At 42.2% G+C, this 12,496-nt stretch overlaps 1 protein-coding gene across 1 annotated transcript in view; it reads left to right on the top strand.

Annotated features, from left to right (window-relative positions):
* Positions 1–8,609: 8,609 nt before the first annotated feature.
* hhat (hedgehog acyltransferase) overlaps positions 8,610–12,496 on the top strand; it is a 91,763-nt gene continuing 87,876 nt past the window's right edge. The window contains exons 1-2 of the mRNA XM_088933681.1: positions 8,610–8,870; positions 9,647–9,799. Of these exons, the coding sequence (XP_088789807.1) occupies positions 9,658–9,799 (142 nt within the window). The 5' untranslated portion in view covers positions 8,610–8,870; positions 9,647–9,657. The remainder of the gene's footprint in view (positions 8,871–9,646; positions 9,800–12,496) is intronic.

Below are 12,496 nucleotides of genomic sequence, written 5' to 3'. Positions count from 1 at the left end.
TGAAAAACTGCTTAATAAAAAAATAATGTTGTATTTCCCATTCATCTGTTTTTTAACCTCTTCTTCCGCTTCAGGGTCGTGGGGGGGACGGGAGCCTATCCCAGCAAGGAAACGCACAAGCAGGGCAGACATACAGTATGTACCCACACTCATACCTTGGCCAATTTTCCCACAAGCCAGTTCACTTACATGTATGTTTTTGGACTCTGGGAGGAAACCAGAGAAAAAACACACGAACATGGAGAGAACACACAAACTCCACTTAGACAGCACCTCAGGTCTGGAATTGAACCCAGGGCCCCAGTGCAGTGAGGGAGCAATGCTGACCTCTGTTGCACCATGTCACCCCTGTGATATTTTTTGATTGCAAAAATTACGTCCCATGAATATCATATTGCTGTCACCTTCTGTAAAGTACATCCCATTAGATATTCTTGTTATTTGGACAGTCACCTTAATCAAACAAATCCTTTCTCAGAAAAGGGAAACTTTTACACTGCCCATCTGTTTATTCTTACACTTTACTGATAACAGGATAATTGTTTTTGCAGTACATATTTATCATCACTTTACTTTTGCTCAGGTTTAGAGTACACCGGAATCTATACAGGTAACACATCTTATCAAGACCTGATATGGTGCCATCGCTCATTCCCTGTCTTGTTTAATTTACACTTCTGTCGACCCAGTCCTTTGGAGTCTTGTTGCTAAAGTCAATGACATCCATCCAATATCATTTTCTTTAAGCAGCTGAAGGGATTGTTGCTCTTTGTGTCTGTTTTGTTCTGACTGTTCTACCTTTCTGGAATTCGATAAAGCAATCTCCAGAACATTGCAACCATTGTGAATGTTATCCATCTTTCAGCACTCATTCAAACCCTTTACTGGGAACACTCTCTAACTGGCCTACAAGTATGTGATCATGGAAAATAGGGCAATTCAAATGGGAATCTAAGTCACAGCATCTAGGTGTAAAGGCTATGCTCTTGGCTGAGTTGTGTGCTTAAACCCAGGCCCACTGTAGTTGAGAGACATAAAGGTATTTTCAGATAAACTAATCGTAGTTCTCAGGGAAGGATTTTCAAACATACTTTGCAGGCAACTGTTTCTGGATTCTCAAATTTTCTTATGTTGGTTACAATTGTTTATATCTATTAATTGTTTCACTAGTATTAAATATGAAGTCCCAGCCTGGCTGAAATATGTATAATAAACGGAGAAGCTCTTGTTTTGTTGGTCAAGTGTCAGATGTCATGACTACTGCGCAGATCCCTGGAAGATTAGACAGGGCCAGTTCACATTTGGAAAACCTACTTGTTAAATGGATTCAGTTTGTCTTCTCTTTCCTTCACATCTGTCAAACCTTTTTCAGACTCATTCCTTGATCTCTTTTTAAAACCCATTCTTAACTAGCAAGATTTGTTTTGAGGGCCTCACATTGTTCAACATTGCTCTCTTCTGCTAATAATGGAGCAATAATTCCACCAGCAACACCAACAGAATAGGTTCCTAAATGGTGATACCTTTAGATTACAGCATTTCAGTTTTCAGCTATAGGACTGGGAGAGCTGGTGTTTGGCTTTGTTTTTTTATATACGTCCATTGCCCTCAGCCCTCGGAATTATGAATGCTGAGTACGTTGGAAAATATAAAACCTTCAATTGTTTGACTTTTGCTGTTTGAGCACAGTGCAACTGGCCAGAGAGAAATCTAGCAATGTTTAGATCCGTGAGGGCCTTGCTGAAGCCATTGTGTTGGGGATGTCCATGTTAATATACTGAACACACTATTGTTCAGTTCTGGCCTTTTACTGGGGTGCTCCATCCAGGAGCACATGGGGCACTTTGGGTCACAAGTTCTCTTCTTGTGGGGTTTTCAGTTTTATTAGGTGAATCTGGGTTTTCAGAGTCAAGGAAGAAAGAGAATTAGGTCACAGATGACCTGGAGCTCTTGTCTTCTTTAGTGACCTGTTCATTGTGAAACAGCAAAACCTGTCCCTGATCTGAGTCTGTGGTATGGTTTGCGCAGAGAGCTCTCTGCTTTTTGTACAGCTTCAGAAATATGACGACCTCTTGTGGAGAACTGAGGTATAGCTGTTATAGCTACTCTTCCCCAGTAGTTTCGGATGTCTCTGTCTGTACCCCAGGTGAAAGGAGTAATTTTACAAAGCAAAACCCACTATATTCATTTTATACAAAGGGTTTCTCAATGGAACATGAACTGCACTTCAAGAACTAGACTTAATAAAAAAAACAGAGTTTTCTTGATAAAAAACGTAGGTGGCTTTTTTTACACTTTAATACACAGTACATGAAACTATCAGGTGTGTTAATACCATATTCCTCATTCATCTTGTAAATATTCTAAGTTTTCAAATATTATTTAAACTTAATTCACTTATTAAGTTGCTGCCAGATCCTATTAATTTTGAAACATTGTAATTTGAGTCTGCATGAGCCCTTGACCTCTTTCTAACCTTTGACCTGTTACTCCTGACCAATCACTCCAGTCTTGAGCTGTAAGCAGGTAATCTCGTCATTCCTCTCCCTGGTCAGCTCTGCTGTGGTTAGCAGTAAGATTGCACACTTTCCAAAGGTGTTATGTTTTCCTGTAACACCAGGTTTAAAATATGATCTGGTTATGCTAGGAAACCCATTTTATGTGTATTTAAAAAAAAAAACCCTCCTGTCCACCAGTAAACACCAGTCAATATATATAATATTTTCCTCCATTTTTCTATCTTAGGAATCTCAAAATTCAACCGTCCTCATCAATACATTAATTGCCTAACATTTTGCAAATTCATCTTTTACTGTCATAACAGCATCGTGTCTCTTGTTATATAGGGAACACTACTGATACTTTACTGGTGACATATTTACATATTTCAATTGTAAATACTGTATGCGAAGTCTCTTTACATTTCTCTGTCAACAAGCGCACACGACTACTTATGTAGGAAAAATATATGCATTTAGCAAAAAAATCTCAAGTCTAACACTGAGATTTTTGTAAGTGTCCTGGATGAGTTCACTTAGCTTGACATTGTACAGTACATATTCTACTTTGCACACTTTAATTAGAATACTTTTTTGCCTCCCACCAACTAACAACTCTCTGCACAACACCACAACACCTGCCCATCACCAAACCAGTAAAGATTTACAAATCTGAACCCCCACCGTTTGGAAGAACATGAAACTGAGGAATGGCACTCACCAGTTGACCCCACACATTTGTTAGGTTATACCCCTGGCGTCCTTGCAAAGGTACATATAAGATCCAAATGGAGTTTCTGCTCTCACGCTAGAAGGTTCAGCCAGGATGCAAAAACAAATCTGCTAAATAATGGGAGGCCATGAACTCTGAGGGGTTTAAAAGGGAGGGTCCACTCAGCAGTTCTCTCTGCAACGTGGACGTACCATCCTAGCATCCTGGCCAATCAGGGGAGGGGAGCTGCTCGGTTGCCATGACATCTGACACATTACTAACAACAAAACACAGAAGAACCTTTTTTCCCTCTGTTTATCACCTATGTTGGAAACAGGGCGGGACAAAACGAGCTACCATCCAAATATCTCCACCCAGAGAAGACTGTCCCTTTAAATATTTCAGTTATTTGTAGAACAGATATTTATGCCACAGCCAAAAGGGAACATAAAAAAACTATACTGTGCTTGTCGTGTTTTGAATGGAATACATGGCTGGTTATTGCCTCTTCGATTTTGCCAGGTGTTGGTTAATCAGATATTCTATATCAGGAACATCATGTTAAGCTGAGGTGATGATGGATTGGTGCTGTCGGTTATGGTTTTTAATGGGTATCCAAACCTTTGCTGCCGCGAGATCCAAACGTCCCATTTGTAAACAAAGCTGATGTTTCACGCCCACTGCAGAGCACAAACACAGGCGAATCAAACACATGCACGTTTGAGTAGCTCTTGACAAGGTTCAAGTTCTGAGGGTGTGCTTTTATTAAAAATGGAGGATCCATATGGCTTAAAACTGCCCAAAGCCTGTGAAATCTTTAGAATGGGTCTGAGAATTTCACTCACATTTCTTTCACGTGTTGTGAAGGCCGTATTATACAGTAGGGCATTTTCATTGTAAAGACAACCACACCAAACCCAGGCGAGGAAACTTCCGTATTAAACTAGTTCTCTCTTCTATCAGTTTCAAACTGCAAGTTACCAACACAGATAGAAGCTCAACTCATGGCAAATGCAGGTCCAAGTACACTAAAAAAGTTCTCATAAATTTCATAGCAGGTTGATGTTGCTCAGAGTAAGAGCTTGAGTTTTAGATCTTTTGCAGGATAGAAAGTTTGACACTCTTAGCAGTTTCTTCCCCACTTGGTGATAAAATCAGCCACTGTGTTTGAGCTTGATTGGCTCTTTGAAAGTGCCATAAAGAAGAAGGGGCTGGTGGAGTGGAACAGCCATCGACTTGTCTTGTTCGTGGATGTCTTAAATTCAGGCATTGAATTCTGTCACAAAAGCGTTCTTTCCGGACCCTATGCAGATGACACAATCTGGGGATGAGTGAGGAAAACACGGGGAAAAAAGCATGCAGGAGTCGGGAATGAAACAGGGGGCGTGTCCATGGTGCGCTGGTGTTCGGGGAAGGTGTGGCCGAGGCAAACAGTCCAGAACTGAGTCCAAGGGAGAATCCAAAAGGAGACAAAAGTCCAAAGCAGGGCTGTCCATCCTAGACAAACGGGGTTAAAAACAGGAACCGGGTCGGGGACGGGGACAGGGACTAAAACCTTAACGGGACCAGGCGCTTCCAGGTCCCGGACTCGCCTGGTACGGAAGCCAATGCAGAGCCCGGAATAGAGTGAGCGCCTGGCTTTTAAGGAGACCTGAAAAGAAGGCTGGAACAGGGAGCAGGTGCGGGGGATGAGTGGAAAACAAGGAAGGGCTGCAGCGTCCTTAAGAGGAGGGGTTTACGAACGTGACAGATTCTTTCTGTGGAAACTGTGAGGTCATACTGTGCTCCCTGACAGCATCTTCTGATTACAGCCATGGCAATGAAGCATTCACATTCTCAGTTACATGGATGTAATAATAATAATAATTGCTTACATTTATATAGTGCTTTTCTGGACACTCCACTCAAAGCTCTTTACAGGTAATGGGGACTCCCCTCCACCACCACCAATGTGCTGCATCCACCTGGATGATGCGACGGCAGCCATAGTGCGCCAGAACGCTCACCACACATCAGCTATCGGTGGGGAGGAGAGCAGAGTAATGAAGCCAATTCATAGATGGGGATTATTAGGAGGCCATGATTGGTAAGGGCCAATGGGAAATTTGGCCAGGACGCCAGGGTTACACCCCTACATCTTTTTGAGAAACACCTTGGGATTTTTAATGACCACAGAGAGTCAGGACCTCAGTTTTACGTCTCATCCGAAGGACGGCGCCTGTTTACAGTATAGTGTCCCCATCACTATACTGGGGCATTAGGACCCACATGGACCGCAGGGTGAGCGCCCCCTGCTGGCCCCACTAACACCTCTTCCAGCAGCAACCTTAGTTTTTTCCCAGGAGGTCTCCCATCCAGGTATTGACCAGGCTCACACCTGCTTAGCTTCAGTGGGTTGCCAGTTGTGAGTTGCAGAGTGATATGGCTGTACCCTTTAGACATCCGATGGTAGACTGGCATCCCATCCAGGGTGTATCCTGCCTTGCGCCCAATACTACTTGGGATAGACTACAGCCCATAAGTGGCTATCGAAAGTGATGTGATGGGACATTTTTCGTGTCTTTGATTGCCAAGGATCAATGCCAATGGAGAGATGAGTGAGATCAGTGTTTTTTTTCAAGACGGGGGTTAAGACTGAACCCTTTACGATCATCAAGACCAAAAGGACAGCGTTTGCTGAGCGAAACTACAACTGCGTGTATTAGTCAAGAGCCAAGGAGCTCAGGCCTGTAGGAATACCCATCCACAGTACTGAGCACTCGGGAAGTCTGGCTTGTTGCAGAGTGCTGGAATGGAATGGAGCTGGCTCACCAGTCAATAATAATCCTTCAAATTGTTAACTGTAATTGTCTTTAAAAGGACTTAAAGGTTCCCAACACTGATATACAATGTGTGTCACCGGAGGTGACCACTCAGTAGAACAGCTTAATGGGTATGGAGCTCTTAAGAGCTTCTTTAAAGCCCAGCCAACTTGTTTTTCCATGTGCCAGAAACAAATTGCTTTGGGATATATATAAATAACTTGAAAAAAGTAGACCTCTGGGGATGGGAGCAAATAACTGGAAAAATAATGGGAAAACTAGCTTTGGTGGAAAAGCTGTTCACATTTTGTTGCTGAGAAATGATCTGGTCAAACGTTTTTAAGGTTTCAAGCTAAACATTGTTAGCCATGAGCAAACATTGCCCTGTGCAGGTGGAGTCACTCTGAAGGAACATGGGACCTGTGGCCACATATATACATATATTTACCTATATGGTAAATATAGTAAATAATGTATGGCTCTCAGGGTCCATCTGCTATTCAGTGATCAGCCAGAGTAAACTGTGAATCTGCACTTTAGTGAGCACTGTGCTGAGTGCATGCAATGTAAAAATGACATGGGGAATGTACACTACAAGGCCCATCAAGCCAAAGCAGGTAATAGAAACTGTTGCATTGTGACAAATGAACTGTGCATGGTAGGCACTCTGCACAATGCCTCCAAACCACTCCGGCATACCTGTGCATTGAGAAGTGGCATGCTTTCAGTCTGGAGAACAGGAGTTTCTTCGAAGGGTTCGGGGTTGCCTGTATCCCTTCATGGAGGCGTTCTTCCTACACCTGCAGGGGTGAACCAGCAGGGGGCACTGGGTGCAACCGCCCTGCAGATCACACGACCCCAACGGCCTCACCTGATTGGTGCTCAGGACAGCAACACAGCATCCCATTATGCAACACCATTGTCTCCAAAAGACAAAACCAGGAGGGCTTGTATCTGCTTATCTCAAACAATGCGATTCACTGGGGGGAGAGAGAACAATTGCAGGATCTAATTGCTGGAACAGTCAGAGTGCTGACTTCAGCTCTCAGTGTTTATACACAACTGAGTGCTGTACAGTACATGCAAAGCTTTATTTTTAGCTAATTACTGTCACAAATCCTTTATCAGCTCTCTTACCTATCCTTTGTTTTTTAGGGAGGATTTTATTTCTTTTTTATCTTGGCTGAACTTTCAAACCTCGCCATACAGGATACATTTGATATATATGCAAGGGTGCAGTAACTGTACCTGTTACACACTGACTTATGAGATTCTGTTTCTTTTGTTCATTGATTACTTTGGGAATATTCAACTAACGCCCCTTAGAAACATCTTTTTAATGAGAACTTTACTGTCAAGCTGTAATGTGGGGACATTTTCAGTATATTTACAGTAGGGTATCTCTGACGAACCAACATGGCAAAAAATAACAGTATAACACTTTCTAAAGTGCCTTGATAGAACGACAAGAAAAAAGGTGTTACAGTATAACCAAATAATATTCTTGTGGGAGCTGTGCTACAGCACATTGAGCTGCTATTTGCTAGACACTGACCCTTGAAATACTAGCTTTTTAAAGCAGCTTTATTGGAAAACCCTAATTTATGGGCCTTACAGACAACAAAATGTTTTAGTTACAGCAAATAAGGGGTAACTGAAACAGACAATTTACATCACGCTAAAGTCTCACACAGCCCCAGAACAAGAAAACGGCTATCAATGGGAGATGTGATTACATACATATTAGAGTAGAAATTTTAAATCGCCGGCTCTCTCATTTTAAATTACAGATGTGAGCTGAAGTAAGCAGAACCCCCAAATAATCTGGAGTCTCATCTTTATTTTTTGAGTGTGATAAAGTGATTTCCAAACATGGCACAAAACCATCGCTGCAGTAATGTTACCTGTACACGACTAAAGATCTTCACAAAATGGCAAGCGGAAAAGCGTGATTTGAAATTGACACTGACACTGGCGTTTAATATCGCACATTCCCTGGTTCAAGCTGTTACAGATGTCTGATTTTTGGAAACTGCAAGTCAGTATTCACTCAGACACAGATGCAGTAATGTACGCGGACCTACTGTATATAAGAAGTGCTTTTCGAAGCAAAAGTTCAGTATGTGTAGACTAATATTTCCGAGTATTGTTTCAGACTTTTAAGTATTTAAAAGGCTCGCAAGCGGAACGATGCCTTTCAATTAGCGCGGCTGGTCTCACAGCTCTTGGGTACCAGGCTGGTTCCGGACTAGGCTGGCCTCTGTGTTGGTTTTCTCCCCACCTTCACAAGAAATTCCACCTGGATTAACGGGTGTTTCTGCCTTTGCATGCTCATTTGTGTGCTCTGGTTAGACTCCAGATCGCTGCTACCGTCTAGATCAGACCGTCTACTACTAAATAATAGGAAATGTTAATAAACTGGATCTCATTACCGTTAACAAATCAATATTTTTTTTCTCGTTTTGCTGTGTATTGTAATTGACCTCACAGGGGCGCAAAGAGCCCAGCGGCTCCAAGCACCACTGTGTCTTTAAGACATTACTGCATGTTTGACGTCGCACGCTGGTGCTCTGAGCTTCCAGACGCGCAAGGTTCGGTCCTCTCTGTGTCGGGCGTCAATGGCCGAAGCTCTCTTTGCAAAAGAGCGGCTCGTCGAACTGACACAGCTCGCGTCCAATCAGACCCGGCATAAAAATCCAGCGCCGCTCATCTCGCCAATTAGAAGTGCGCTGAAGCAGGCTGAAGGAGAAAGAGGGAGGAGGGGGGGGGGCAGTGAAAGGCTTATTTACAAAGTATCCTTGAAGAGTAAAGATGTAGCCCTGCTTTTAAAAATCTGGAGAAAGACGATTCGCCGTCCTTGTGAGTAGAAGTAGGAGCGCCCGAAGTTGTAGCTTTTGCGAACTAAATATATTCGTTTTGCGAGTAATGCAAGCAGAATGTGTTATATCCCATTAAATAAGTGGTGGCTTCTGTATTCAGCTTTACGACTTGTCCAAAGAACACCTAGTTGCAGTGAATAGCAGAGATTTATAAAATCTGTGTACGCGGTATTAATCTTTTCAAGTCCTCCTTGATGGCAGAGACTGGCGCTCTCGCCCTCGTCCCCTCCTTCAGACAGAGCACCCGAAACAAATGCATTTCGCTGAATCGTTTTTACAGAGAGGAGTGAGAGAAGTACAGTGTGCATGGGTGTATGCAGGATTGAGGTACGAAAACGAAAGCACGGCTGTCCGGTGCGTCACCTGTGATGTTATGTGAAGAAATGCGTTTTGGCATTTTGGTTCCTGAATTTGAGTAGACTACCACGGCATTGCTAGTCCTGGGGGGAGACCCCCCACTGTCTACTGGTTTTCCACACAGCGGGCAAGACAACCTCTCGCGTGCATTTTCTCATTAATGTTTCACACCTGTTTGAAACGGCAGCTGTCCAGGCTTTCATAACTCTCCTCTTAAAATATACTTTGCACTGAAGCTTAGAATGTATAGTTTAATTTTAGTCTCCATTTCACTTAACTCAGTTGGCAGTATTATTATTTGTTTTGTTGTGTATTATTCATGTGCTATTGTGTGGTGATGAGAGTCTGTTTAAAAGCACTTCTTTATTATTATCATCATTGCTGCCATCTTCGTTGCAGGAAATCCAAGAATGTGTGTCCAGGTTAAAGACAGATCCCAGGGATGCACTCCAGAAGTGGCATCTTTGCCATCCTGGGAGATATGCATTTACTGGCTGCTTTCCTTTGGCTCTCATTTATACTCCTTTAAGGAACTTCACAGATTTTCCAAAGGTAAGATTTTGTGCTTATATTTCTATGTTATTTTCACTCCATTTTATTTGAAATCTGTAATCTTGACCAACAGGAAATTAATTTAAGACAGAAATTGGGCATCCATTTAAATATGGAAAGAGTAAAAGAGCAATCTGAAATCACTGCTGTCCTTCTACTGTGCATCCTTTCCCCAGATCTAGTTAAAGGCCTTGCATTAAACTTCACAGTTACGCTGGGCAGGCTGCCTTTGCAATAAGATGTACATGTTGTCAAAAATAAAGAATGAATGAATGAATGTAGATTTGAACATCATCTGCATAGAAATGATCATTTAGACCATTTGATGTTAATAGCTGACCAAGTGGGAACATATAAATGCTGAAAAGTAGGGGGCCCAGTATGGAGCCCTGAGGAACCACAGACCACAGACACAAACGAGTCCAATTTCAGAACTGAAACCACCAAGAGAAACAAAGTGACAGCAATCAGTGAGGTAAGACTTGAACCGTTCAAGAGCAGTGTCAGAAACTCCAGACACAGTCTCAAGATGAGAAAGTAAGATATTGTGGTTTAACAGTGTCAGAAACAGCACTGAGATCAAGAAGAATAAGGATAGAAAGAGAACCAGAATCAGAAGCCACAAGAAGATCATTGGTGAATTTAAACAGGGCAGTTTTCTATGCTGTGAAGTTGTTGGGAACCAGATTAGAGGGGTCCTAAAACATCATTTGTAATGAGATGGTTATTTAACTGAATTGTAACAGTGCATTCCAAAATTAGGTTGGATATAGAGCAAAAATTTAGGTTTTGGTTTAGGTTGTCCAGAGCCATATATGTTTTTTGGGACACAGCTAACTGCAGCAGTTCTGAAGGATGTTGGTACCACACCAGTGCTCAAGATCTCATTTATTACGTTGAGGACAACAGAGCACAGAGTAGTGAAGCAGGATTGAAATCAAGCAGTGGGGATTGAATTTAATGGGCAAGTAGTGGATTTCAAATGCAAAACCAGTTTACTGAGGGATGCAGAGTCAACTAGAGAAGCTTGAGAGAAGGGAGCCAGTAAACCACGCCAGCAGGGAGGAGGTGTGGAGGTGACGTGTGTTGGGGGGGGAATATGAGCTGGATGTTGTCGATCTTGGTGCTAAAGAAGTCTAGGAATGTGTTGCAGAGTTGGGCGGAGGCAGGTGATGTGCTGGGGCAGTTTGGCTTAAGCAATCTGTGGATGCTGGAGAAAAGGTGTGTACTGTAGGGTTGTTACGGCTGTTCTCAGTGATGGGGGAGAAGTAGCGGGATCTAGCTGACTGTACTGCATCGTTACTGTATATTCCAACAAGTGCTACTTCCAAGACTGAAAATGATCGTTTAGGCCAGAAAGGCGCCACCTGCGAGGCAGCCCTTTTGTCCCACACACTCAAAAGACAAATACAGAGAGAAAACAAAAAAGAACCTACTGTGTTTACTGCAGTAGTGCGTTAGGAATGAGGTGCCTCCAAACGAGAATCTAGAAGTGAAAGGAGGCAAAACACACCGGCTGGAACGTTGTTGAGTGTGTATCAAACACTGAGACTAACAATGAGAAAATGCAGATAATGCCCTTCTTACAGAACCAGGAAAAAAAGTAGATCTAGACAGAGCCTCACATAAACATCAGGGTTATGGTCTTACATGGAATAGACTGAATTGGAAAAGTTGGACGTACTTTGCATCAGGAATAATTGGAGCTTGTCCTTGCGTGGAGTGGAAGTGAAAACGAGGCCAGTTAAAGGCTCCTAATGCCTATGAATGTGTCCAGTTCTCTAATCCCTTGCCTTCCCCCAGCATCAACATCAAACATTAAAAATGCTGTTAAAAAGCTGCAGTTAGAAAAGGGTTCCAGTTAACAATTAGCCAGCAGAGAGACCTGAGCTGATAAAGACTTCAGGCAATCTAAAATTATGTTACAATGCAAATCTGATTCATGCAGCTTTTCTGATCCAAATCCTTTATGGATTCTCTACAATTTCCCCAGAATATATAAAAGTAATGGAAAGAAACAGATTATTTTTGTTTTATTTACACCTCCAGCTCTTGATAGGTTCAGTTATTTACTGGGTAGGGGAATATTTAACTGAAAAACTCTGAATCTCCAGTTGATTGACATTCTTGTCTATGAGCTTTCCACTGTTGTTCAGTGGCTGATAGTAAGCAAATGACTCATTCAATTAAGAAATTAAGAGGGCCAGCACCCTCTTCTGTTCTTCAGAGACTGGCACTGTGGCACTGAATAGTTCTAAACCTGGGAATTTACACCAGGAGGTTATGTTTTATAATATACATTGCTGATTCCAAAGAAATTGATCATTGTTTTCAATAGACATTCACAGGTATGGTAGGGAGAAAATGATGAGAGCTAAATTTGTTTAAGACGTATTATAACATCACTCATAGTATTATATCCGCTATGAGACTAGACAATTATGACAGCCCAAGTCCTATTAAAATCGACAGTGAGATAGATCTTTCTTTATCTTTGTTTCCAGTAGGGTTTAATGTTTCATCCTCTGGACATTTATGTGCATGTGTAGTGAATGAATTCCAGGCCTCTGTTTGTCTGACTAGCATTAAATCAATGAAATAATCTCGGCAACGTGTTCGAAATCTTAATGGGACGACCTGAAGTGTATGGAGAACACGCATTTCATTTTTGTAATTTTCAGGTGTGGCAAGGCAAGA

The sequence above is a fragment of the Atractosteus spatula genome, chromosome 15 (assembly GCF_055471065.1).
Source record: "Atractosteus spatula isolate fAtrSpa1 chromosome 15, fAtrSpa1.hap1, whole genome shotgun sequence".
Classification (NCBI taxonomy): domain Eukaryota; kingdom Metazoa; phylum Chordata; class Actinopteri; order Semionotiformes; family Lepisosteidae; genus Atractosteus; species Atractosteus spatula.
Note: the sequence above shows the minus strand (reverse complement) of the source record. Positions and strands in the feature narration are given on the sequence as shown.